Raw genomic sequence first — 27,182 nt, 5'->3', positions numbered from 1 at the left:
TTGTGATTCTGGCGAAATTTGGTTAAACGAGTAGCCCATCAGAGCACAGCCAACAGTACCTACTGATGTTGCTACTTGCTCAGATTGCTCTTTTTTTTTATGTGTTCCCAGTCATGGGTGTTCTCAGTGTTGTAAGTGTGCCAGCCTCCATCTTCAGCATTCCCTCAGTTCCATAATGGAAGTCTTGGGCCACACTAGCATCGTTGTACGAAGAGACAAGCTCATGAGAAGGGCCACCCACCACTGCTCTCAAAGCAATTTTTTCCCACCTCAGCTGCAAGCATCGTAACTCAGCACCACTTTCCACGGCCGATCAATTACATGTAACAGTGAGACTTCTCGGGCGGCACCAGGATCGGAGCAAGGTCGGGGGGCCCCGAGGATCGGGAGCCCAGCCCCCGCAGGGAACAGCCCACCACGAGCAGGCACAGCAGCACCGCCGCCAGGGCCACGCCGGCCACCGACCCATGGAATGCGAGGGCGGCCCGTGCCCCGCGGTCTCCCCGTTCCACCCACGAGTGCAAGCTACTCCCCAGCGCCTCTCGCGCCAGGAGCAGCAAGGCCAGCTGCTGCTTGACCTCCTCCAGAAAGACCGGCGCCAGCTGAAGCTTCCGCTTCCCACCCGACACCATGTCCTCCCCGAGGTCTTGAAGGGCCTCGCTTGGCCGTCGCTCCTGAAGCTGCGCCCAGCGTGCCCGCGCTCGCGGGCTCAGCCGAAAGGCCGTCTCGAGGAACTCCCGGCTGACGGCGCCGAGGCCGACATACTCGGTGGCGTTGACGCTCTCTTCTGACCGGACATAGACCGTCCCGAGGGCGAGCTGGCCCAGACGCAGGGCCATCCCGCGCACAAAAAGAGCGTGGGCTAGACTCGCGGATGGACGGTCCGGCGAGTCCGGCAGCAGAAAGTGGCGTACAAGGGCTTCACACAGTCCGAGGTAGAAGGAGGTCGCCTCGAGGGGTGGAGTGCCATCCCGGCGCACCGTCTGGCGGAAGACAGTCAGCCGCGCGACAGTGCCGGAGTCGGGCGGAGACTGGGAGAGCACGCCGTCGGTGACGCGCCAGGTGAGGGCGAGGGCACGTTCATCTGCACTGGCCTCTCCCGAAGAACTGTCCGACAGCAGCCAGTCCACTGTGGACACTGTGGGAGAGAACACTCGGGTGTTAGGCTTTGTGCGCATCTTATTAATAAATAAAGATTTTAAAATATCTACCTCGAGATGTGGTGCTATATTCCAGTGTTTCAGAGGCCAGTGCATAGCAACTGCCAACTAGGGGCCTGTAGCACTCATTACTCAGTGGTGGTTAAAAACTTCTACGCAAAAAGGAGTGTTTGAATGAAATCAGTTGGAGAGGGAGTTATTCTAGTGACCCTTACGTCCGCAGTGCAAACATCCACTCATTACACCCCAAGCTCCCTTGTATAACTTGCTTTTGACACCTTTCCTAACACGCCCAGGATGATTGCAAGATTTACATACATGCTTCATTTGAAGTGAAGGGCATGTTTGCAGCTAGATGTTAGACTGTCCCAATTGGCAATGCCATGCATCTTTTGCTCACAGTTCTTAACCTGATGTGTCAAATGAGCCATTGCTGCACCATGATGTAGGCAATGCAAGTTCATCCATTATATGATAAATGTACTCTTTTTCACAACTCAAACGACAGGCTAAATAGTGTGAAAGGGATCCCCCTCACAAACTTCTTTGCATGTTGTAAATGCCCAAAGGTAGTATTTTTTTTATTGTCTAAAACGATGCAAGTTGTAGCCATAAACACGCAAAAAAAAAAACGCATCGAAAAAAACAAATTTTTTTCGCGTGCGTGCACGTTTTTTTAATTTTTAGCGCTTTTCTCCCCCGCTGCTCAACTCCTCGCTTCTTTTGATTGGCGATGTCAAAAAATCATGAAATTTGGAAGCTTTGTAGGTGGCATTTCTATAACATTTTATAACGGCAATCGTAAAACATCTTTTGTAACTCAATTGTGAATGCACTACGGCCCTTCTTTTTGAAATACCAAAATCAGAGTCCGGTGTGATGTCGCTTCCTGGATTTGTATCCTCCCTCGGAAAACTTGGCAGCGCTCGAGCAGAGGATGATCGGTAAGTCAGGGGAAGAAACCGTTTCTTTCCCGGTTCGCCGGCGCCCTTTTCTCCCACCTCGCTTTGGGTCACGGTGGCAACGGCGCTTTGCTTTGTAGTATGAAGCAGACGTCCGAAAGAAAGTCGACTCGCACGGGAACTTCAATTCGACATTTGGAAATTGTTTTTTTACTTCACAAATACTGAATTCCCAAGTTTCGAATTTTGAGCGTAATGTCCCGGCATCGTTTTCAAACGTTTCGGATAATAAAAAAAAATATGATTTTGATGCGTCAGTGCCCTTTTAAAGGGATGCTGAACAGAAACCTGGATTCCACAAAGCACGGCGGCGAAAGCGTACAACGGGATGCTACAAACACCAAAACATAACTCATACAGCGATATTTCAAACGGATGACCGTATATTTCAAAAAAAAAAAGGAGGCGCATTTGATAGAAATGTTCACGTCATGCTTCTCCGAGAAGGAGAGGGAACGGCCTCGCGTCTTCTCCGCTTCGCCTCCTTGAGGGAGCGAAGCGAAGAGAGGAGGAAACAAGGTATGTTCACGTCACGCGCCTCGTCGTACCTGGTTCAATCTCGACCTCGTTTTTAAAAAATACAGACGTCCGTTCGAGATATCGCCTTACAAGTAGTGTTGTAGGGATTGTAGCGTCCCACCTACATCTCCTGCGTTGCATTGTTTTTATGAAATCCGAATTTCGGTTCACCATCCCTTTAAGCCTTCAGAGCAGGGTGTCGAACCAAACCTATACCAAATCAAAACAATTAATTTTTTATTGAACCGGAACAAAAGTGTTATCTCATGTAGTGTTTACCGGTTCATTGTAAACGGTTAGGCATAATGAAATCTGAGCTGCAATCGTTTCTGCGGGTGGGCATGGTGGCGCAGTGTTGCCCTAATGAATGGCAGTGACCTGGAAATAATTCATAAGTAATTAAAGACAAATAAATTGTGTGCCTATGTGCAGCATTACCTGGCATCGGCAAGACGCCAGGTCGGATGTGTACCTCTAGCTGACTAAGCCAAGAGGCGGAAGAGCCCTTTCTTGTTTGCTTTTTTGTTGTCAACCCAGGAAAGGAGAAGACAAAATGCATACACACGAAGATAAAAAAAAAATACTGATGGCTTGTTTGCATATGTTTATTCTGCGGTGGCTAACACTTAAAGCGGCGCCACAAAGGCACGAGCGACGAGTCACCGGGCAACTGGATGCCAATCGCCAAATATTTCTTATCGTTGTGCTCCCATTTCACCAATCCAATGCCTTGTTAGTGTCATGTGACCTTAGAGAGTGTCATGTTACCTTAGAGAGTGTCGTGACTTTAGAGAGCATCCCAGCCAATCCACAGCACTGGATTGGCTGGGATGGCTCGTAGCACCCGCTACGGCTTGTCATGGATGAAACGGAGTCTAGCAGGATGCTGCTTGGAGATAAGTTTCTTTTTTTTCGTCTGTTCCGTTTTACTTCTTTTAGTTTTGTCTGAATCATCTTTCGACTGCTTTTCATGGTCTTTCTCCTCTTCAACCCAGCAACTCAAACGGGCAGTGTGAAAGTATGGTTTGAGCTGGCTGATTGACCTCATGAGTAATGCACTTTGGTTCTCTTTTCGAGTGCTTTTATGACCGTGTAATTTGCATAAAGTAGTGTTTGCGATGAAACATTAAGATCGCCAAACAAAATTAAGCACGTATTCGTTCTGCCATCTCCCTTTCCAGAGAATGCCTTCTAATGACTAATTTTTTGTAGTACTTTTAACCCCTGCCTATTCATTTTTGTTTTCTTAAGGGATCATACAGCAAATTTTTATTTTAAATGGGCAATTTGCATTAAAATAAGACAAAACATTTTCTCGGCTTCCCCGTGTGATATCTTGCTCTAAATCAGGACCTCTGGTCTGAGTCTCACCGACATGCAGACGCCGAAGTTGATTGAATGCTAGCAGGAGTCACACCATTTTCATCACTTCTGTCACTGTCCATCAAAGTATCACAGCTGGTTCTAAAGAAATCGAAAAGGCTGAGAGATTTGTCGTAACACATGCCCGAGCATTAATCACTTTCAAAAGATTGTTCAGCCCTTCCACTCTCGTGAAGAAGGAAAACCAGCGGAGCTGCATTCGATACAATGTGTGCTTCTTCGTCGTCGTCTGTTTGTTGGGCTGTTTCCTACGATGAATTCTCACCAACGCGCCGCCCAACTATCCATTCTTCTATGATAGCTGAAAAGGTTCGCACCATCTATAAGCGACAGCAGCAACCATACTGGTTGTGTGCTTGCCGCCGTCGCTTATAGATGGCGGTAGCTGTCTAGGTAGGTATGTGTCAACATACTGGACATGATCCTGGGGAACCTAGCCCTTAACAGCTTCGCTGTAACAGAAGGTTTCGTGTCTCTTCCTCAGCTAAAGCGGGCCTGCGCACCAAAGCTATCCCGTTTTAGCGAGAACACTTACAAGCGACCGATTCTTTCTTCTTGGTTAAGTGGAGCATTCTCTCTCTTTCAAACAGCAGAACAGACAAGTGCACAACCAAAGGTAAATGGAGCAACAGGGGTGGTTTTGCCATCTGCAGGAGAGGGCGTTAAACAAGTGCCAAAACAGAAACACGAGTGACACTCCCGGTTAATCTATGCTTTATAAGAGGTGGCACGAGTGACAGTCATAATTAGTAAGCAAGGGGTTAAAGCAGACGATGCCGAGTTGAGAGCACTTAAGTTTTCTGAGTGACTAGGAGCCATGAAGTTTCATACCAACAAGACTGGCAAAAGTTTATGGTTTACCGACTAAGTACAGGATTCAACAGTTGTTGTCCCTGTCGTTATGAGCAGATATGCAGACATTTTTTTGTCTTGCAAAAGAGTAAGCCTGGTCTGTGCTTTTCACAGCTGTTGTGCAGTAACCGATAGAAGAAAATATACACCTTTTCCGCGTAGTCGTCGCCATCTTGCGTGTCGCAGCGACAGCCGCGCCGTCTGGCGTACGGTTGTTGTGCGCCCATTTTGGTATGCGGAGAGCAGCGTTGTTCCAAGCTCCCGCGTTGTCACCATTGACCCCGTGCATCGTATCTTCATTGTTTTCCCTTTAGTGAGTTCCTAATTTGTTTGTTATTGAAAGTGTGAATTGTTCTGGCGTGCTTATTCGCCTTCATGGCACCTGTTGTTGCGTCAACAGCGCCGAGAGGTTCGTCGCCAGCGTCACCGGTAATCAAAATCAGAGGCATGTTCACTTTTCAGGCGCGTTCCCACCGGCGATGCGATCTAGTCGTGCGATAACTTTTATCGCAAAAGCGACCATCGCGGGCAAAAAGCGACGCGATTTGAGCAGTCGCTACTCGACCCGACTTTTTTGCGATGCGATCTAGTCGCGGAGCGGCTGAGCCAATCAACGGCGTTCGGAGTGAGAGTTTTCAAGAAACGATTCGCCAACGAAGGCGTTGGACTCGCTCATCGCGCACGCCATCGCGCACGCCCGTGTGAACATCTAATTGTTTTGCGATGCGACCTAGTCGCATCGCGCGACTGCTTACATTGTCGGTGGGAATGCGCCTTTCCTGAGGACGTTTACCAGTGCTTACTCTTCGCGTGTTGTTGTTTGTGAAGAATGACAGCCTTCTGCGAATGACTAACGGAGGGTTTCTATGCGCGAGCGAGGGCGACCCTGGGCATAGAAGTATCATCGTTTAATCGTAGAAATACTCACAATGGGAGTTGGCGACGCGGGCCGAACGGTTTATTGTTATGGTGCACCGTCGAGGTACGATCTCTAGTTACAGGGACATCTCTACTTCGTATGACGCCCAGATGAGTCGGAACTATTCAGGAGATGGGGGTGAAAGGGGGGGGGGGGGGGGGGGGAGAGGGCAACGACGATTTTGAGCCCCCTTTCGTATTGTTTCCATGAACGTATTTTAACAGGCGTCGCTACCGAGCAACACACAAAATTATAGTGCACATCCTCGTAGGAATAAACGGAATGAAAAACAAAACTTGAGTAGTTAATAACAATCATTACACCCAGGGTCTCACATTTGCACCACAAGCTGCAAAATTCGTTCTACATTTGACTTTTCGAGGCCTATTACTGCACTTGTAGATGTCCGTTTCTATACTGCCTATTTGCTTTTTTCATATGCTGATGTTGCATCGCTTGCCCGCTGATATCAGCGGGGAAGCGATGCAAAGTGTATACGTTACAGCCGCATTCGCTTCGCGACTTCTTGTGTTCGGTGCACAATTTGTCGCGCGCTATCTTCCGTTTTCGGAAATTGCTGCTGCAGCCAACGACTGCGCAGTGGCAGCCCGATGACCACATATGCGCGGACATGATACGTCGACGTATTAACCCACCTTATTGCAACTCACTTGGCTGTCAAGGGCTTCAAAACCCATTTAACGCGCACCACTTCAGCACCTTGCCAGCCGGCTAGGCCTGCTCCTGCATACCGGAAGTGTTAGAACCGGAAGAACTATTCCCGCTGTGAGCCGAGTCGCCGAGTCGAGGCTATGCGCGTTGCGCGCTGGGTCGAGGTTAGACGGAAAAGGTGTATATAAACCGATAGCGAGTCAACGGGGTCAATCTTTTTTCTTTTTATCATAGCGTAAACCTCCGACGCAGCCCGTGATTAGAGTGTCATAGATGATCCTCAGTAGCGTGATCTTTTTTTTTCGCTATGAATATTAGCCGCTGTCAAAGTTTATAAGTAATGATATTTTGCATTTGATTTTCTACCAACATGAAAACAGGCACCGATATTAAGACAATGCAATGTTGAGTAATGTTTTTCTGTTTCTTTCTTTCTTTTTTTTTTTTTTTTGCCTGGTAGTGGCCCACTTAATACGCATGAAATGCACACACTTATCAGTCCCAATTTCTTCATAGAAACTTGAAGTCCTGTTGGAATTTTCAGGTTGGGATGTCTTCTGATAAAGAACTAGTCATCTATACACCCAGGATTAAATAACTTTGAAGGAACCGAGGGCTTCCTTCAATTTATTTACCGAGGATAAGCTATGTACAAAGAGTAGGGATGTCGCGAACCACCCCAAGTTTGATTTCGAAAGATTTCGATATTTGCGAAGCGAACTGAGGTTCGATTTAGAAAAATTTCGATATTTTCGTACCGACCGAGGTTCGAGTTCGAAAAATTCGCAACTTTCGATCACAGTGGAGTTTCGAATTCGAAAAGTTTGAAGCTTTCACGGTTTCTAAAATTTCGGATTCGAATGTTTCGAAATTCTTTGGAAATAAAATTCGAAAACTTCGAATGCTTCGGATTTTTATAGACATGAAGTTCGAAAAATTCGATTATTTCGAATTTCTTTCTGCATAAAGTTCGAAAAGTTTGAAGGTTTCGATTCTCTTTTAATGCTAAATTCAAAAAAAAAAAAAAAAAAAAAAAATTTCGAATATTTTGATTTTTTTACCAGTCCAAGTTTTCAAAGTTCTAAGTCCAGTTTTCAAGTTCCTCCACAGTTTGTTTCAAATAACGTTTTCACGACTCACTGGTTTTCACAAAATCAAGTTTAGAAAAGTTAGTGTGTTATATCTAGATCCTGCGAAGTTGGTCACGCAATTAAATGAGGCGACGAGTGTCCCGGATGTGCTGGAATATTTACCAGTGCAGAGTGACATGTGGCCATGGATCAGTAATTGTGACCGCCAGCCCGGGGTGGGGAAGGGGGGGTCTTTAACCTGCATCACGCAGTAGTGATCACACGAACACACTGTTTTACGAGACTCATCCAGTTCGAAACGGCCAGGGGCGGGCAGGAGGTTGAGGCTCAGAAAAACCTTGAAGCGACCTGGCAAACTACCTCGCCACCCCTTGCACGCTGGTAGTAATCTGATCGAACGCCGCCCGGGTGACGCTGGCATATAGTAAGTTAAGTTTGTAATAGACCGATCTCACCAGCCAGTTTGACTACGCCACCGCTGCCGCAATGCATCGAGGGAACTTTAGTCTTTTTGCGCGTGCGACAACCTGGCTGGAGCTCTGCGCGTGCAGGGCACGAACTGTCTCGTGCACTGCCGATTGCCTCCTGTGAACTAAAGTTATGGCTGCCTTGCACATGCGTCGAATGCTTGGTGAGATCGGTCTATTGTCCTGGAGGTTTATTTTCTGGGACGGAGGAATCGCCTCGCAAAAAGCCGACACAACTCGAGGTCGAGGAGCGTTCAACCATACAAGTGGCGTCGGAAGAGGAAAAACGGGGGGTAAGAGGGTAGCGGGGGGGGGGGGGGGGGGGGGGGCTTCAGTTTCTTTCACTCTTTTCAGATATTTCGGACTGTCAAAGAAAAAAATATGGGGAAAGAGGGCGTGGTCGAGCTTATTTTAATCTGAAATTATTTATGCATATGTATAGCCACTGTCGCCCTTCACTGCATAAAAGATTGCGTAGATGGTCATTGTTAGAAACTCGTTGTCAGAAGGCACTACTCATCACATGCTTAGTGGTTCGGAAGTTCAAAGATATGTCTTTTCAACCTAAATACCTGTGCCAATAGTAAAAAAAAAAAAAAAAAAAAAAAGAATAAATGCGGGGATAAAAAGTTGGAGAAAAAAAACTACCAAGAATTCGCCGGAAGTGTTGTATTCTTGCGTATTCAGAGGTTCAGAACTTCGAAACAAGTTTCTTTTACCAAAATGTGTACAGGCTAAAAGTAGAAACACGTCCCAAAATCGTGAAGCGAAAAAAAAAAAAAAAAAAAGGTTTTCTTTTAATGACGTGCTGAACTTGAACACTATTAGAAATCTTCTCCAATGAGTTAATTTATTCCTTAACGAGAAAAAACAATAAATACATTATTTTGTATTTTGCAGATGGCAATGATATGTACTGTCTGTGATGTTAATTTAAATGCGATACCTCAAACAACTTAGACAAAAATAAATATCAAGTTTAGGGCATAATTGCATGTAGATACATGTTTGGACATTTCTTCGAAACTCGCGTTGAATAACAATAATCACATCTTAAGACGGCACTTACCTAGGCTATACATAGATCATTCTTAAAAAAATATAGCATCTCTACCACAAATAGCTTCGGCTACAGCGCGCTTCAAATCTGGCACAATCGATAATCAAAAACCCGTCGTCCTTCCTCGCCCCTTCGGAAATTTCTTTCTTTTAAACTAAGCATGCCAGAACATCGAAACAAACGGCATTGTTTTTCGTAAGGAACGCAGCACCGCGCGTAAAGGTTCGAGAAATAAGAACTACAAATGTACCTCACTACTTGAATTCAAATGAAACCGTCCGTTGGTCTTTCGAAGTTCGACGAACGTCGAACTTTTACCCTAAAAGTTTGAAGTTCGTCGAAATTCTGACTTTTCAGGATTCGAAAGTTCGAAACTTTTCGAATTCTCTTGATAAATAAGTTCGAAAGTTCGAAATCCATCGAATTTTTTGGTCAGTCTAGTTCGGAAGTTCGACAAGCATCGAACTTTGCAGCACAATAAGTTTGAAAGTTCGAAAAAGATCGAATTTTTTAGCATAATAAGTTCGACGGTTCGAAACGCGTCGAACTTCTTAGCTCAACAAGTTTGAAAATTCGACTTCCGTCGAATTTCACGATGTAGACAATTCGAAAAATCGAAATCTTTCGAACCTTTCGAACCGCTTGATTTGATCATCGAAACTTCGATTCGAAAAAAGTTTGCGGCATCTCTAACAAAGAGCGATGTAAATACAAAGATGTTACGAGATCCTCGGAGATGGTATTCGTGGCTCGTGCCTCTTTTTCTTGTCTATAGCCGGGACAAGTTACGTCACCCACTACAGCTATAAAAAGAATAATTTGCCGATCGGGGTTGAGATTTAATACCACTTTCATTTCTTCTGTCTTGCACTCACATGCAAAGCACTCGAGTCTAATAAATCAGGGGTGCAGACAAAATATGAAGACAATATGTATTAAGCTGTAGCTGTTTTAAGTCTGCGGTTCTTCCCATGAATCCCGGCCCACGGCCCGCTTCCAGCAGGTTCACTGCTGCTGGCGCAATAATAAGCGCACGTAAAGAAACGGCGGTGCAACGCAGACCAACCGCGTAAACAAAGATACCAGCGAAAAATGATAGAAATCTACCTATTGTAAGATACGTCAATTAATTTTATTAATTGGACATTTTTATCACCAGCATCTCCATTCTTAGTCCCCTGCTTCATATCTGTGCAAGTATGTATGTTAGGAAACCGTTGCATTCCCATATATATTGTGCTTGGTGTCCCGCGTTGTATCTATTGCGTATTGTCAGCATCAGTTTAGTTCTTCTCATTGGTCTTCCGCTCTGTTGGAACATGCCAAAGTTCCTGTGCAAAGACTTTATGCTTGGTGAGTTTTCAGGGTCCCAATTATTGTGTAATGTTATAATTAGCTAAGTATTAAATTTCAAAATAAAGTAGATGTATTAATCCACCTCATATTCTACCTTTTTAATTCTTACTAGAACTTTCTATTATTTTATATAAATGCTTATCCAGGATTGTTTGTTTAATTCTTCCTCATTTATATTCACTTAATATTTTTGCAACCCTCAAGACAGCAACGGCCAAAGAGTTTGGAGACCCCTGCCTTAGATGAAGCATTCCGGAACGATTTCAGTTGAAATAGTAATTTGCAAGGCAAAACCTATTTATGGCGTGTCTTGACTTCTTTCTGCATTTGATGGGAATTCGAGTTTTGTTCAACAAACTCTTTGTTTTTAATAAAAAATAATCTGTGGCATGTTGCCAAAAACATTTACTTTTTGGAATTGTTTTTTCCTTGTTTGTCAGGTGATTTATCGTGGTGTCGGAATACTACCCAATAAATATTTTGCTACAGAGTCACGTATTTCTTTAACAAAGCCAAAAAACGCAACTGCTCCAAACCGAAATCGAAACTCCCGCACCGCACGAAGTGGAGAGGATAGGGTGAGTGGCCGAAGTCACGTAACTACACTCAACCATGCGGATTTTTTTTTTTTCCTCCGCACGTAGCAGACGAAATTTGTTGCGGTATTTGTTTGCCGTGCGATTCCTTTGCAGTTAAGTTTGTTCTGCTCACTGTTCTGTACTTCAAGATGAGTGGTTTTGTACATTTAAGTGTTGGCAATTAGTAGTGAGTGCCCGTGTCGAATTCTCGTGATTGGCTCTGAAAAGAATACACCCAAGATGTTGCGTGAAGAGCTGCCTCTCATGTCCTGCATCTGAAAGTGGCATTGTGCGGCAGAAAGTACAAGTTTCCAAAAGATTAACGGGTCGGGATTAATGGCTGGCTGCAATTCCTGTAGAACAGTTACGCAAAGCTCGGAAAGTGGACACTACCCGATTCATATGCACCTTGCATTTTGTGGAAAGAGACTACATTGAGTTCGCAGGTGTCAAAAATGGAATCCCATACCATTTATAGTTCAGCGACTTATCGTCCCCAACAATTGCGTTTTTTCAGTGGTAATTATAAAAAAAGAAATATAAACGTTGCAAAATGCTTGACAAAAGGAAATGTTATACCCACACCAAGGATCGAACCCGTGCCCACTGCGTGTGAAGTGGACGTCTTTCCACTGAGCTATTGAAGGAACCCTTCTATACGTAATAATGCAGCCGGTCGACTGTATGTCGGAAGTTTGCTGCCGATTTATCTTTCATACATACATTCCCGGCTTGAAGTCGGGCAGCACAACGCATACGCCACATTCGCACCTCGTAAAGAAACCGCACGTGTGCGTATTCAACTCGAAGTACGCACTTCATGCTTGACGTTTGAGCAAACTTCAGCCACAAGAAGGGACGACATCTCGGCGGCGTCTTTGTACAATCGGCTAGCTGGTCGGGCGTGTCGTACGGGATGAATATCAGTTCTTTCGATTGTTCCAAAATTTCTCTTTCGAAGGAAGACAGAATTCCCCGGTACTGTGAACGACAGTTCTGAAGTAGAGGTCCAATGCCCGTCGTCCGCTGCCATCCGCTAGTCCCACAATATGCGAAACGACGCCATGTTCAGAATTATGCAGTGAACGCAAAAAATAATTCCAGTTGTCTGTGCTACCTTTTTTTTTTTTTTTTTTTCAATCAACGCATTTGCAGTTTTTTGGAAGCCACAAAAAATGGGTTTCACATTTTGTTCTATTTTTAGTATTGACTGTGTGCCTTCAATGATTCACGACTTTGATTAAATTTGGCGGTCGCGTCGAAACCTTAGAAAACGGCCCGTGACCACGGAAAAGAGAGTGAGCGAGACTCAAACCGGCCAGTTCTCGATCGGCGGTTTTCGAGCGGAAAGAAACCGAATTTCGAGCCGCAAATTCTGTTCTGGGTAGTTGGGCTCTAACATGCCACATACAACTAAAAACCTTGGCGAGCATAAATACCCTGTCAGTGTCGGTTTGAATGAACAAACTTATATACATTGTATTAAAAGAAACAGTAGACGCAGTGACTCAACATAGTTTGCATACTCTGAGAAAATTATTACGCTTGTCTTTTTTTCACTTTGTTACGTTATTTTGGTCTAACAAAAACATTACACTCCAACTTTGTGTCCGGCTACTGAAAGTAGCAGATGCTCAACAAATGCCACAAGAAATTTGGTTTGCACTTGATTAAACCACAGTAATAGAACTGATAATTCGCTTGTATGCCTAAACTGGAACAGAGTTGGAACGCAATAGAAAGCGGCTGAACTTGAACTCAACCGGATTTATGACCAGTTAAGCACACTGCTTCAGGGAAGAAAAATATGAATGCAGCAGTGATCTTGAAATTCTCATTACTACACTCACCCATCTCATGCCCCAGTGCAAAGGTGACCTTGGCAATGTCCTCGTGAGTCTTGAAAATGGCCAGGGATTCTTTGGAAATAGCATCCTCCTGCACGACAAGATGAACATGATCACAATTTTACTATGTACTTAACTTTAACCTAACTTGTATTTTGCTCTAACCTATCAGCAGGGCTTTCTTGAGAGTGACTAGATATCTGAAACACAACAAACCAGTACCACCCCAAAATGCCAAGTACATGTCCCTTCTCCATTTTATTGCTACAAAAAAGGTGGAACTGAAGGAATGATGTAAACCACCAGATCCTATTTGCGGTAAGTGGATTACTAGTTTCATAATCCTTTTTGTCTTGAGATGGTTTATTATCCATCTGGCTTTATACATGGTTGGTGCAAAATGTATGTTGCCAAAGGTACACGTTCAGCTGAAAAGGCTACCAAAATGGCAATCGAGCATATGCATGGCTTCCATCCAGGTCGTGCATACACTTGGTTCCGACAGCCTAGATGGTACATTGAAGAAAAATAATCCAACCCTCTTCTTCTGTCCAAGATATTTTATTTCGCAAAAAGTGCAGAAAAAGTACCCAATCCTATAGTCTGTTGCAGGTGAAGAAAACCAGACAAGCCCTCTCACAAAAAGCTCTCTGTTTGCCATGGTTGGTGGCTTCTCCGCTTGCTCTGTTCAAGTGAAAAGCATGGAGGACTTTGTAAGAGAAGCTTGTCCTGCTTTTCTTAACTAGCAACAGACAGTTTCTGCGCTTTGTTTACATGCACCAGTTAAACTCGGTGCACACCGCCGTATTAGACTTATGAGCACAGCCTATTTTCAAACTCAACTGGAGGTACACTGCGCTGCACTTTTCTGCACCGGTTCAGGTAAGTCGAGTGATCCTACTATGATGCCTGGGTTCGGTGAATTCGCTCAACAGTATGGCACTCTTTTTGACACATTTTGCAAGCTGTAGTAATTAAAACATAGAAACTTTACCCGAGGTTGGGGTTTTACTACAGGAAGATCCAAACATGTAGAAGTTTGACTTTGACTTCTTTGAGTTTGTGCCGTCCTGTAGTAAACACCCAGTCTTGGGTAAGGTACCAACCAGTTGGATCCCAGTTGAAAATTTCTGCCTGGGCACTACGTTTCACCTTCACCAGCTAATTTGCACCCTTGTTTGTCGTAGTAACTAAGTTTTGAACATTTTTATTGTTTATGACATTACAATGAAATGGCGCTTCATTTAGGCTCCAGCTCCAAATACTGTGTGCCTTTCTATGTTTTGACAAGTAAGCCCACCCAGAGCGCAGTCCCCGCCAAAAAGTTTTCCGAAGGCTGGTGGACTGTCAATTTAAAAAGAAAAGCTGTGGCACTCCGGGTCGTACCTTGAGCGTCTTTGAGATGAGCAGCCCAGCCAGGACGGCCGTCCAGATGACCAGGAAACCGAGGGCGAGCGAGATGAAAGCCAATTGACGCTGGGATTGCCAGCTCAGTTGCTTAGACATGCTTGGGCGCTTCTGGCAGCAGCTTCTTTGCCGTGCAAATTAGGCAGGTGTCTGCCGACAGTTCATTCGCGCGGTGATGACCTGCGTGGGACGAAATGAAGATGTTGCGACTCCTTCACATCAGCAAAACAGAAAAGTGGCTAGCTCGCTTCGTTTTTAGGCACAGTTCTACGACAGCTAGATAAATTTGCCGGGGAAATCACTTGAAACCTAATACATCTAACATCTGGGGTAAGGTTTTCAAGCGAGTACGCCAACAAGCTATGAGCTTCTCAGGAACCCGCGAGCGTCAACTGTGCCTGGTGAGAAGTGAGGAGACTCGGAAAAACGACGCACGTACCGCTGGCTGCCGTCAAACGTAGCACCAACCAAACCACGATGTTTCACCAGCCTCACCAAACTAACCAAACAGAACCACGGAACTCCAAACAAGCATGAAAAAGCTGCAAAACAAACGCGAAACACAAACAACAGGAAGCAGGAAGGGGACAATAAAAAGCCGGAAGCAGCTGTCACCTGTCACGCAAAAAGCGATCAAATATTTTTTCTTTCAAAATACAAAATGTTGCTATGCGGTCACTGTTTACTTTGGGCGTACAATGGGGGAAACCAACTTACCCCAGTTGTCGGAAAAAATATTATTAATTTTGCTTAAAAAATAGTTTGGGTTTGGTGGATTGGATTGGATTTTCAGTGCTGGCCGTTCCTGGGTTTCCCGCCATCTTCGCAAGCATTCGCAAATCCCGCAAAGGATGCCGGGATTTATCCGTGTTCATGAAACATGGCGGACAAAGAAGATGAGCCGACGATCGCTCAGGACTTGGTGGTCACCAAGTACAAAATGGCTGGCGAGATGGTCAATAGTAGGTTCATTTTTGCTTTGCCCTTTGTGTCCGCAAAATTCCTACGCCGAAGTTCTTCCGCCTAAAAGCACCCTATTTGGTGTATCGCGCGTGGGCAGTATGCCACATGTGGGGATTCCGGCAACGTGTTTCGTTGCCGCAAAGATTGCAGCTCGCCGAAGTTTAATTTATTCTTAATAATGGAAGTGCTTAAATTAAAACTCACAAAAGCGCTTAAATTATAATATTTTAATTAAAAATTATCTAGCTGAGGGGCAGTGCACGTGCTATGTCACGTCGGGAGTGGGAGAGGTGGATCTTTGGACGTGATCCGACTACCAGTGATAAAACCTCAATCCTGTAGTGCAGACTGTTTCCAAATATTCTTTTAGCCTCTTTATTCTTGCTTGCTTATTCCGAAATTTTTTAAGAAATGCCTTTGCTTTTTACCGCTCCCCCGGCGTAGCTTTCCTCTTTCTAGGTCAGTCCCTCCAACACTGACCCTATGCCCAAACTGCTTGTTTTGAAAGACTTTGCGGTTTGCCTCGTCAGTATTTACTTATATGCATTGTTGTTAGAGGTGGCGCGAACGTCGCAGATGCTATGTTAACTCTTCGAAACCGGCATCGTTTTCCGCATGTCATCCATATGGCAGCTGCGTGATCCCGTGCGTGAACCGCAGCTGCCGCCGCTAGCTTTACGGGAAACAAATAACGCACTACTGGATTACAGGGGGCGTTCGATAAGACTGCCGAAGGTTTTCACTGTTCCAAAACACCCACTTAGTGACAGCATATGTGCTCACTTGTTACGTTGGTGTCTGTACCGTAAAATACTGCTGAAGCTTTCTCTTCGTTCAAGCGCCCACTATTAACGTGTTCCAATGTTGGGAATTATACTTAATGCCCGGGTCCCACTAGAGCGACAGACAGAAACAAAAGACAGCGACAAGCCTCAAACCCATGCAGCATGCTCGCGATGGTACCTTCGGCAGGTGTGTAGTCATTCAGTGCTCGTGAAGTAAGCACGAACGATTGCAAGCCTGCCAAAGATACCCTCGCGTGCATGATGCTCATGTTTGAGCAAAGCCTCCTTTATTCTACAAAGCCTCTCAAATCGCGAAAGACTGGTTTGAGGCTTGTCGCTGTCGTTTGTTTTTGTCTGTCGCTCTAGTGAACATGGGCATAAGCACCCAATTTGACCGGACAAGTGCCCATGTGTAGATTAGTCTAGTTTTCCGTGAAAGTAGGGTGGGCGCACCCCCGGTATTTTACAGTGGGTTTTTTGGTTTGACATCTTTTCTGTTTACGGATGCCTTACCTCCTGCTTCGTTAATTTTCGTTGTTCTAGACCAGTGGCCTCCAAACTTTTGGATAAGGGGCTGGATAGAGATCTGTTGCAGTCTTGAGGGCCGGAAAGGAATGGAGTAATTAAAAACTGAATAAATAAACATAAATAAGCATTCAAACACAGTACTGAATGTTAGAGTAGAGCCCGGTTCACACAGCCCCATCTGCTTACCATAGGTTATGTTACGGGCGCTTATGTCGAGTGTCACCGGTGCAACCGTGCTTCGTCTGTACGGCGCCTCCTCTATGGGGTAATGCCTGGCAAGAGAGTCCAAAGAGCAGGTTCATGCCCTCTCCTAACTTCCTCTCGCTCTATGCGCCTTGCTGCTAGGGACGCTCGTATCTTACTGCTCTCTGCTCTCCGTCGCCGTCAACGCCGTGCCGGCCCCGCTGGCCGTGCGGAGCTGCGATCATTGTTTGTTTAGACGAAAATAAATAAAAGAGCATGGTCTTGGATGTTACAGGGTGTATATTTAAAAAAGGATTAAAATACTAGCCGCTACATCCCTTCACGAAGGAATGTAGCGGTGGCCGGGTGAGACACATATATTAAAGGGCGTATTAAAGCGCAGTTTTCAGCTTGTGCTGCAGTCTCATTTTCTTTTAAAGTGTTTCCCAGTTATGATGAAACAAATGATCGCAGCCGTACTACACTGGCCAAATGGACAATCTACAGCGGAGACACCAAGGGCGGCTCACTAGAAACAACGTCTCAGCTGATCTGGGGGGAAAGAAAGCACTGCCGAAGCCAGCGCACGAGCTGAGCAAGACTCAAACCGCATCTCAAAACTCTCGTGCGCCGCCCCAGCCTTTGCAGTGCTTTCTTTCTCCCAGTCTCAGCTGAGACGCTGTACTAGCAAGCCTACCAAGATTCTCAACATCGTTGAAAAATAAACACAATTGACTTTATTAAATCACTCAAAATACACGTACAAGTCTCAAGTCGGTCGGTCTCTGAGCAGCATTATTTTCGTGGGAGAAGGGAAGTCAAGCTCCCAAACCATCCGGGCAAGACACTAAAAATACTCTGGCTGGCCCTGGAGCCGCGGGACCTGACACCCAGTTGGTCCACGTTAGAGGCTCCGTGCTCTCCCGCGCCGCGGGAAGAAGGGACAGCGGTCTGCAAACTTGGACTATCTGGGCATTCTGGCGAGCTAGCGGGTGTTGCATTCAATGCAGGCGTCGTATTCTCAGTAGGTTTTTTTGCAACGTTGAAGCCGGTTATCTTGACTTGCCTGCAAACTTTTGTGCGATTTTGAATTGGTACACTGCCATGCTAAGAGTGCCGCAAGCATGCCTTACTGCTGCGTCCCGTTCTGCACCTCTAACAGTAAAAAGAAGCAACCTGGAGTCTCCTTTCACGAGATTCTGGCTGATGTCGTGTCGCATGAACAGTGGCTGAAGGCGATCTCGCGTAAGGACTGGCAGCCGAACACAACATCCAACTATTCTGTTGTGTGTAGCAACCACTTCGAGGACAGCTGCTTCAAGACGACTACAAAAACGCGATGGTTGATTCAAGGAGCGGTTCCCACCAAATTCGAGGGATACCCTTCTTACATGAAGCCAGCGCCTGCCGAGCAACGGAGCAAGCAAGCGAAAAAGGGAACCACCAGCTACTGCGAAGGTGCAAGATGTTCAGAGAACCCTTCAGGCAAAGACTGCTTGGTTACAACATATGGACCAAGGGCTACTGGCAACACCTTCCAGCAACGTGGATGAGGACACTTCTGGTATTCTGCATCCTGAGGTGATCAATGAGCCTGCTGCTAAAAGGCCCGAACATGAAACACCGGACTCGTCACAACCAGGTTCCTCATATCACCAGAAGTAATGAAACGCACCATCTGCTGAAGGTTGCAACTACCCAAAGAACTGCCTATGCAAGGAGAGAATGTGGGACACAAACCCTGAAGAGGAATTGCTCTATTACATTCTGTGAACGGAGACAATGGCGCCGGAAGGAAATGATGCTCCAGGCACGAGTGGAGAGGCTGAAGCAAACAGTCGATAAGTATAAAGAGGAATTGCGACTATTGAAAGAGGAATGCAAGGTTGATTCATTCCTCGAGCTTGTGCAGGAAGCCGACGAGCAGAACCAAATGACTCGCATGATACTGGATCAAGTCTTAAACTTCAAGAAGAAGAGGCCAACCTGGTCAGAAACTGTCCGACAATGTATAATTCTGAGGAACCTATCAACCAAGAGCTACGAGTACATCTGTCAAGAACAACTATTGAAGCTACCTTGCCGAAACCTGTTGCAAAATTATGTTGGGAACCTCGCTGAAGAGGTTGGCTTCAGTTCATTGGTTTACAGCCGTCTACGAACCGAGGTTGAAAACCTGAAAACACCTCAGTCAAGAGTGTGCAGCCTTGTCGTTGACGAAATGCATATTCGACAACGCCTCGAATACCACAAGCATCGAGATGCCTTCATTGGGAACGTGGACATGAGCGCAGAACGGGGCCATTTGGTATCGAATTATGACAACTCTCTCGCCAATGCTTTGCTCTGTTTTTTGCTCTGTGGCTTGTCTGTGGGCTTTAAAATACCAGTGGGGTATTTTTTCACGAAGGGATGTAGCGGCGACCAACTTGCTACAGTGATACTTCACATCATCCGGAATGTTGAGTTGGGCCTTGAGGTTGTAAGGCTGGTGTCGTACAATCACGAGGTAAACATCTCGGCAATGGACATCCTCTGCAATGGAGCTGGAAGCTACTGTATGCCCCATCCAGTCGACACCCAGCGAAAGCTTTTCCTTGCCTTTGACCAGTCGCATATTATCAAAAATGTCAGATCTCAGTTTCTCGCAAGAGAGTTGGGTGGAAACAAAGAAATTTCTTCAAGTCACATAAAGAAATTGTATAAGATGCAGGCTGGGAGCACTGTAAAGCTGGTGAGGTTTTAACAAGAAAGCACATCCCGACAAATATTGAAAAGATGAATGTGCAAAGTGCCGTGCAGATATTTTCTCCTCTGGTCACGGCAGCACTAAGCTTCATAAAGGATCAAGCTGGGCACACGTGCGATGTGGACTTCGCATCAGTGGAACCCACTGTTGAGTTCATGAAGACGATGCATAGGTGGTTCCTGCTTATGGATGTGAGTTACTGCAAACAACACATTCACTTATCACCCCAACACAAAGCAGTTCAGCAGCCCCTGTGATGAAAGACTGGACTGGCTTGAAATTGTATTCATTGAATACCTATTGGAGCTAAAGAGGAACAGCCTGCCTCAAAACTTCTTGACCAAGGAGACCTACCATGCCCTCGTTCTGACCACACACTCAAATGTTGACTGCATCCGATATCTTCTTAGCGAGAGAGAATTTGGGTTTGTGCTGACCTGAAAGTTCTCAAGTGATCCACTTGAAGCATTGTTCAGATTTCTGAGGCGTACAGCAGGATGCAATGATGCCCTGGACATGAGGGCTGCACTGAATGGCCTTGAGAAGATGCAAAAAACTGGTCTCATTGCATCGTCCAACCAGAGCAACGTGGGCAGCTCGAGCTCATACCAGACTGGCTCTCTGGTCACCGTTAGCAGCAATCCAACGAAGGCAACCATCAGCTTCCCACTGATAGCTGAAGAGAAACTTCGGCAGCTCTGCGTCTCCCCAAGGCCCCAGCAGCCAGGTCCTGGTGCTGCAAGCATTGCCATGGTGGGAGGCTTTATTGAAACAGCTATTTTGGAAAAGATAAACTGTGACAGGTGCATTGCTCTTGTCCTAAAATCCAGTGCACCTGTAGATGGTGGCACTGAAGAGTTTTGTGGACACCACACTGCAGCACCACAGAAAGAACATTGTGAAGCCCCTGCAGACAAGTATGGAACGTGTTGTACAAGTCAGGATGGACCTGCCCACTTTGCTGTGCAGAAGTGGCGACAGACAACGCCGACAGCTCTTCTTAGAACTGCTCTGCATGATGTTTGTGAAGCCCCTTCTCAAACTACGTAGCCGACATGATGGACAAGAACACTGTCGCAAATCTATACGGCGCGAAGCCTTTGTCATGGAAGTTCGTAAAACTTACCTAATTTGTTGTGAATAATCACTTCTAAGAATTGCGTTTGCACTAATAAACTGTTTTTTTATTCAGGCAACTGTGATTGAAATCAAGCCACCGCGTTAGGGTGGTTCATTTCAGAATGCTGCCACCGAGTGCAGCTTAAACGGCATCGCCAAGAAATTTTCGATCAGAGCTTTTTTAATTCACTTCCCCATTTATCATATTCACTTGCCTCACGTACAGTGTTACTTTTAATCACGATTTGTGCCTTAAGTTACTTATATCTGATGTTTTATTCCGGACAAAGCTGCCATGTACAGTTCGCTGTGGCTGCACGAAAGGCTCGCTGGGGATAGGATTGGCGCGCCGCCTGGTGTCGCAGCTTGGATTCACGCATGGCAATGGAGACCGTTGGCAACCCTGGTCAAGAGCGGGATCTGACAGGCATTAGCCCATAGAGGAGGCGCTGGTCTGTATCTCTGCAACCAGCTCAAGGATTTGACTTGCACGCGCCATTCGAGACACGGGTGTTTTAATAGTTTATAACTAAAGTTCAGTGTTTTCGGATAAATCCGATACACCCCGAAAAACGCTCGCCAGTAAAATTTTGCATCAATTTAAACTTATCAACCCCCCAAAAAAAAAAACTCGGAATTTTGAGGTCGTCATGGCAAAATAAAAAGCAGAAAAAGACGGTATTTTACTAATAAAGTTTGTCATAGCACAGAATCAGTAATCCTAAAAAAAAGATCTGTTCAGTTTTTTTTTTTAATTATAAATAAGAGGGAGTTTTTTATTTGTCTTTTCAAGGTTCGCTCAGTGCAATAGGCCAATGCGCACCTGGACCACGACACAAGCCACAGTTCCAGTTTGAACCATACCATTTGTACTTAGAGAGGGAGGAGGAGTTGTGTTTTATAAAAGTGAAATATGCAAACTTGTAGTGGTGGAAGGGCAGCTGAAGCTTTTATGCGTCCAGGAGTTTGGCTATTTCAAAGTATTGTCGCTTATTAAAGTAGCACTGTTTTCAAGATTTGTTATTGTGGGACAATTAGTACTGCCAATCGCAAGGGCTCAAATGCCAAATACAGCTGCAGAAATTCGGTACCGGTGATTTCTTCATGAATTTAGTGCTTATTTTAACATAAAAAACTTCGATTTACACCGAATTTTCAGCTAGCAATAAACTCCGAAGAAAACACCCTCCAAATTTCACAAAAAAACTCCGAAAACACAAAATCCTATTTATAATGCAATAAAAAGAAATGCTCCTGTGTGAATAGGCTGTTAGTATTAAAAAATCATATGGTTGGTGATTGCATATACTCAATTGAATTTAGTTAATTATGACATCACACAACCGTTTTGACCAAGAAATCTTACGAGGCCTAAATCAAAGCACATAAAAACTTTGGCACATTCACGCTGTTTAAAAAAGACTAATCAAAATGATAAATCTCATGTTCACAGCAATAGTTGTCACAGAGGGCATTAAACACAATGTTCATGAGAATGCAAAAAAAAATATTTAACACAGTTACGCAGACATGAAGCAAGGTACTAAAAATAGTGGTTGTTGCTGACAATGTTTAATGAAAATTATGGCGAGAGGATCTGTGCTATGATGCAGTTTCTCTCATTCTTCCTGGTGTCTTCGTTGGCCCATTCGGAGCACGTTGCAGCACCCTTTCTTCATAGGCACTTCTTTTTGCACCAGTAGTAGTGGGTCTGCTGGGAGCGGGCCGGGCCATTCGGAAGACTTCTGCGGGCCAGGGTTTGAAGACCCGTGTTCTAAACAAACTAAGTACAGAAAGCTCATGAATGAAGTCTGCCACCCAGAAATATGTTTCTTGCAAACCTTATGTGGAGTGAAATGCAATATCTGGCTACATTAAAGAACTATCTTCCAACACTGGCAGGTAGCCACACAAATTAAAGATGGTTCTTTTTTGTTGTATGAGGCTGGAGGGACCCTTCATTACTTCTGGTGTAATGGCTATGTTATTTTTAAGGCTTTGTCTGCACCACTAAACTATGTAGCCCGTCTTGCGGAGCACGCTAGTTCAGTCCAATAAAGGTCCTATGTGCTGATTCTTGGTATTGTTACGGTGAGGTTTGTAAAGAAAACAGAAAAAAAGCTTTGCCAGATGTGTATTTTTTTGGTTTGGCCAGTCCACTTGTCATGAACTTGGAAATACAATGGCTGCCCTATGAAAATTGCCACCAATGCTTAGCTAAAAGAGAAAACAGGTTGTCACAGGTGTTATTGTGAGCATTTTAGGGTGTTGCATGGTTTGCAGCTGAACTGTGATTTTGGATTGCTGTACGTTTATTTTTCCCCCCTTTGCTCGACGGGAAACATTGATTCTGCACCCTCAAGGAGGAGAAAAAAAATCTTAAAGGGCCACTGAAAAGAGAAAAAAAAATTTTCTTTTAGAACAGGGACACGCTTGCCAAAAAAACAAAATTTATGCAAAAAAATATATATATGTATTTAAAGCAATGTAGATGGCGCGAGATTTATTTCAAATTCTGCGCACGAAGTCCATGACGTCACGGAATGGTCATACACTCTTTCCACCTCAACGTGATGGCCAAGCCGATCCCACTTTTCCTCGACGCGCCTGAAATGCCGAGAGAGAAAACAAGTGGAAAGAAGGTGATTACCAGCTAAATCACGTGTCTCACCGTCAATATTGCTCTAAAAAAAATAAAAGGTCACATAATTTCTTTTTTTAATTTGTGTATTTTAATTGGATTGTTTAAAACAGTATTCTTCTATTCAGTGGCTTTTTAAGCAGGGGACACGTGAGCGACAAAACCAGGGGCTGCGCAGCAGTTTCCATAGCAACTTGCGCGGACGCTCTGACGTGGCAGCATAACGTAAGGTCGTCGTCACAGCATCCACGCAAGGTGCTATGGAAACTGCCGTGTGGCGCCCATTTTCGTAGCTCGTGTGTCCTCTGCTTTAGAATGGGTGCGGCAAAGAAATAAACACAACGGAATACAACTTCTGCAGTCACATGCCCCCCTCCTAAGTGCAGCTGGTTCTCCCTCTGGTAGGAATGTTGCAATTCAAACACCTTTTTTTACATACATATCGTAGAATAATACACATCCACCCATTCCACACTAAGCGCCCATACCCAAATTTGTAAGATATGAGAAATTATGCACAGTACATTCATATGTAAAATTGATGACCGGACAAGCGCCCATCCCCCATTTCCTTTGCGATTGTCTCTAAATTTTGAGTGGGCGCATGAGAAATTATGCACAGTACATTCATATGTAAAATTGATGACCGGACAAGCGCCCATCCTTCATTTCCTTTGCGATTACCTCTAAATTTTGAGTGGACGCTTGTTGGGTATTCTACGGTAGTTTTCAATTGGATATTCGCATTGCCTTATTAGAAATTATAAAATCATACTTTTTTGTTGATTCAAGATAGGTTGTTTGACACAGCTTCCCTTTAAGAATCCACAGCACTATTGACATGTTAAAAAAACCCTGAAAAAAAAAATGTTTTTGCGTGTCAAAAAAGTAATTTAATATCCAAAAAAAATTTTTTTAGCTCTATATTGATGGCGTGAGACGCGATTTAGTCGTTAGTCACCTCCTTTCCACTTATGTTCTCTTTGCATTTCGGGTGCATGGAAGAGGGGTGGATTGGCTTCGCCTTCACATTGAAGTGGAAAGAGCAAATTACCATTTCATTGAGCGAATGACCATTTCATGACGTCATAGACTGTGCACACAGAATTTCAACTAAATCTATCACCGTCAATATTGTTCTAAAAAAAAAAAAAAGGAAATTTGCGTAAAATTTATTTTTTGACACGCACATCCCAACCACTGTTTAAAAGTTTTTTCTTTTCAGAAATCAATATTGCGTTTTTTTTTTTCTTTTTTTTTTTTTTTTAATGACCAAGTTGATGCTGCCAGAAGCTGCTCACCTCGCATTTCCTTTTCTTTTTTATCATGAAATGTATATATTTAAGATTCATATGGTTATTTCAACTAAATATTTGGCTGTGGGAAAATGTGCTACATCAATATGCATGCTTTGCTTACTATGTCATACTAGGAAAGGGGTGTCTCCCCGTGCCTTTGTGATTGTGGGCAGTGTACATGAGCCTATCATGGTGTAACCGGTGGCAGTGGTGCTAACACGTGGGCTTGGGAAACTGCACCTACACGTGGTGCGGCACAGGTCCACCGAGCCTGACAGTTGGGCGCATCTCGCTTTTGCAAAATAAATATTGTCTGGCCCAGCCGCAGTGAAAAGGTAATGAAGTGGGTGGTTGGCCAGACTGTTGAGGAGAACCTTAATTGCCACGAAAGCTTCTTCGGAGCCTCGGAAAAGTCTGGGTGCCAAGTTGCATGATTTACTCTTCCATTACAGAGATCCTGAAGCAGCTGATTACCATGTGCAAGGCTGGAACAACCGTGCTGGCCATCTGCGAAGAAGGCGATCGGCAGCTGGCAGAGGAAACAAGCAAAGTGTTCAAGAAGGAGAAGGAGCTCAAGAAAGGTGGGACGCTCTTTCTTAATGCCTGCTGAACCAGGTGCGACATCAAGGCAAGATCATAATGCAGTGATGTGATTGCTGTGCCAATTGCACCAAACTTTGCCAAGGGGCTAACCCTGCTACATCCTGCTACATTTTGCCAAAATATGGGTAATCTGCGCCAAGCGTGCGCCAAAGGGCCAATTTTGGTCGCCTTTCAGAACCGAAACTAAACTGAGTACCGTAATTGAGCATGCCTGAGCTGGGTGGCATAAGCGGCCGCCTGACACAAAGTATCCTGCACCAATCGTCCATCCGGTCTTGCATGGTTTTTCCTGCCGTCTCTTGTATCATGCTTTCGTCGTCTAGTGGATCTTGTCTCACGTCTTTTTAAAAATAATGTCTGCGATAAACACGGCCGTGTGTGGACGCTCCGACGGTAGCATGCCGGGTACCAGCCATGCCGTCATGCTGTGAAACGAAACCATGTTTATGCATGGCGAGAGTTACTTTGCGAGCTGAAGCACTCGCTCCTGAAGGCAACGGCCTTGGAAAAACTACATTATGTCCCTGTCTGCCAGTCACCGTGGTTGCGCAACGTCTGGTGTTGCCAGAGACCCACGTCGCCGCAGAAAACGGCTCGGGCCAATTACATCACTTTGGCGCACTATGGCCTATGTTGCTGCTGCGCCAGAAAACTCCAAATTCATTCAATTACATCACTGATGATGTTTATTGGTGAACCAAAAGTTTGTTTATTGAAAGGCCTCTAAAAAGGTTTGTTGTTTTCATTCTTGTTTCAGCAATAACTCGGACTGTGTGCACTAAACATTCTATTAAAAAAATAAATTGCTGTCATGTGCGATTGATTTTTTTGTTTCTAAAAGCATGATAAAACTCGTGTGCCACACCCCTTTTTCTGACAAAATTAGAAAGCCTTCTCTGAGAGGGAGTGTGGCAGTGAAGCCGAACGTGTCGGTCATGTCAAACATGTTCGTAATTTTGGGTATTTCAGGATGCTTAGCACTCATGGATTTAGTTGTCAGTCTAATCAGACTGATTCAAAGCCTTCTTTAGTTCTTCTTTAGTTGCTTGTAATGCAGCTGTTCTGCCAAGCAGGCCTTACATAACCGCCAGAACAAGTTGTGGATTGGGGCTTAGCACTAACTTTGAGGAGTCCTCCCTTTTAAATTGTAGTCAAGCTCACAAAAATTCTTAATGCTCTCACAACGTGAAAAAAAAAAATTTTTAGAGGTTGACTTTAAAAGCCAATGAAGCGCATCTGGCTTGCACCAGCAATGTACTGGAAAATAATTTAGACTTCCTGGTGTTTTTTTTTAATCTATAAGTTAACGCAGCAACTACATCACAACGAGCATTCATCAAACAGCTTTTACCGAAGCACCAAAAAGAATGCTTGAAAGGAAGGCAGGTTAGCCGTACGTGCTCACCTTACTTGTATAAAAGATTCAAAGTGAACAGCCTAAATGAAGCGATAACAAATGCACTTCGAAAGTGCCGTGAGTTTAGATTTTTGCTTTGGAACGTTACTTCTGCAAATAAAGGGCAGCGTGCATAACTACACTCGCAGTATGCTCTCGGTGCTCGGGTGATTTAGCAAAAGGTCCGTCGCGACCTCCTTGACCCGTATCAGAACCACCACCTGGGAACCCATAGGTTGACTCGGAGCCTCCAAGGCGGGTTCCCGTGGGAATGACCTTGTTGCGTCGTCGAAGGGACGTTGTGCGAATGGGGCTTTACGGGGATTTGTTTTTCCTGCGCAGGTATCGCCTTTCCAACGTGCGTCTCTGTGAACAACTGCATCTGCCACTATTCCCCTCTCAAGTCGGATGCAGAGTACATCCTCAAGGAGGGAGACATGGTCAAACTGTGAGTGCTCCAACTTGCTGCTAAGACTTTTTTTTTCTAATTATGATTATAATTAAGGTTAATTAAAGAATAAAAAAAAATGTTCCAAATTTATTTACTTTATTTATTTTTTTTTTTTTTTATGTACTGAGAATAATTCTGCAGGATACTAGAGGCCGTATTGACATTCACAACAGTGGAGCAAAGCACCGACCAA

General features: G+C 44.8%; 2 protein-coding genes across 2 annotated transcripts in view; one reads left to right on the top strand and one right to left on the bottom strand.

Annotated features, from left to right (window-relative positions):
* Window positions 1-19: 19 nt before the first annotated feature.
* LOC8041989 lies at window positions 20-14,873 on the bottom strand. Its single transcript, XM_002415134.5, has 4 exons — window positions 14,713-14,873; window positions 14,253-14,453; window positions 12,870-12,957; window positions 20-1,138 (listed from the first exon to the last, which is right to left on the bottom strand). The coding sequence occupies exons 2-4, from the start codon at window positions 14,370-14,372 to the stop codon at window positions 318-320; spliced, it is 1,029 nt and encodes a 342-aa protein (XP_002415179.1). The 5' UTR covers window positions 14,373-14,453; window positions 14,713-14,873; the 3' UTR covers window positions 20-317.
* A 230-nt stretch (window positions 14,874-15,103) lies between these two features.
* The window catches only part of LOC8041990 (proliferation-associated protein 2G4), a 39,090-nt gene continuing 27,011 nt past the window's right edge, over window positions 15,104-27,182 (top strand). Inside the window, exons 1-3 of the mRNA XM_029980642.4 lie at window positions 15,104-15,235; window positions 24,992-25,120; window positions 26,881-26,986. Coding sequence (XP_029836502.1) covers window positions 15,154-15,235; window positions 24,992-25,120; window positions 26,881-26,986 — 317 coding nt within the window. The 5' untranslated portion in view covers window positions 15,104-15,153. The remainder of the gene's footprint in view (window positions 15,236-24,991; window positions 25,121-26,880; window positions 26,987-27,182) is intronic.

The sequence above is a fragment of the Ixodes scapularis genome, unplaced genomic scaffold, assembly GCF_016920785.2.
Source record: "Ixodes scapularis isolate PalLabHiFi unplaced genomic scaffold, ASM1692078v2 PGA_scaffold0__279_contigs__length_252992795, whole genome shotgun sequence".
NCBI lineage: Eukaryota > Metazoa > Arthropoda > Arachnida > Ixodida > Ixodidae > Ixodes > Ixodes scapularis.
The sequence above is the reverse complement of the archived record's forward strand: the minus strand, read 5'-3'. Positions and strand labels throughout refer to the sequence as shown.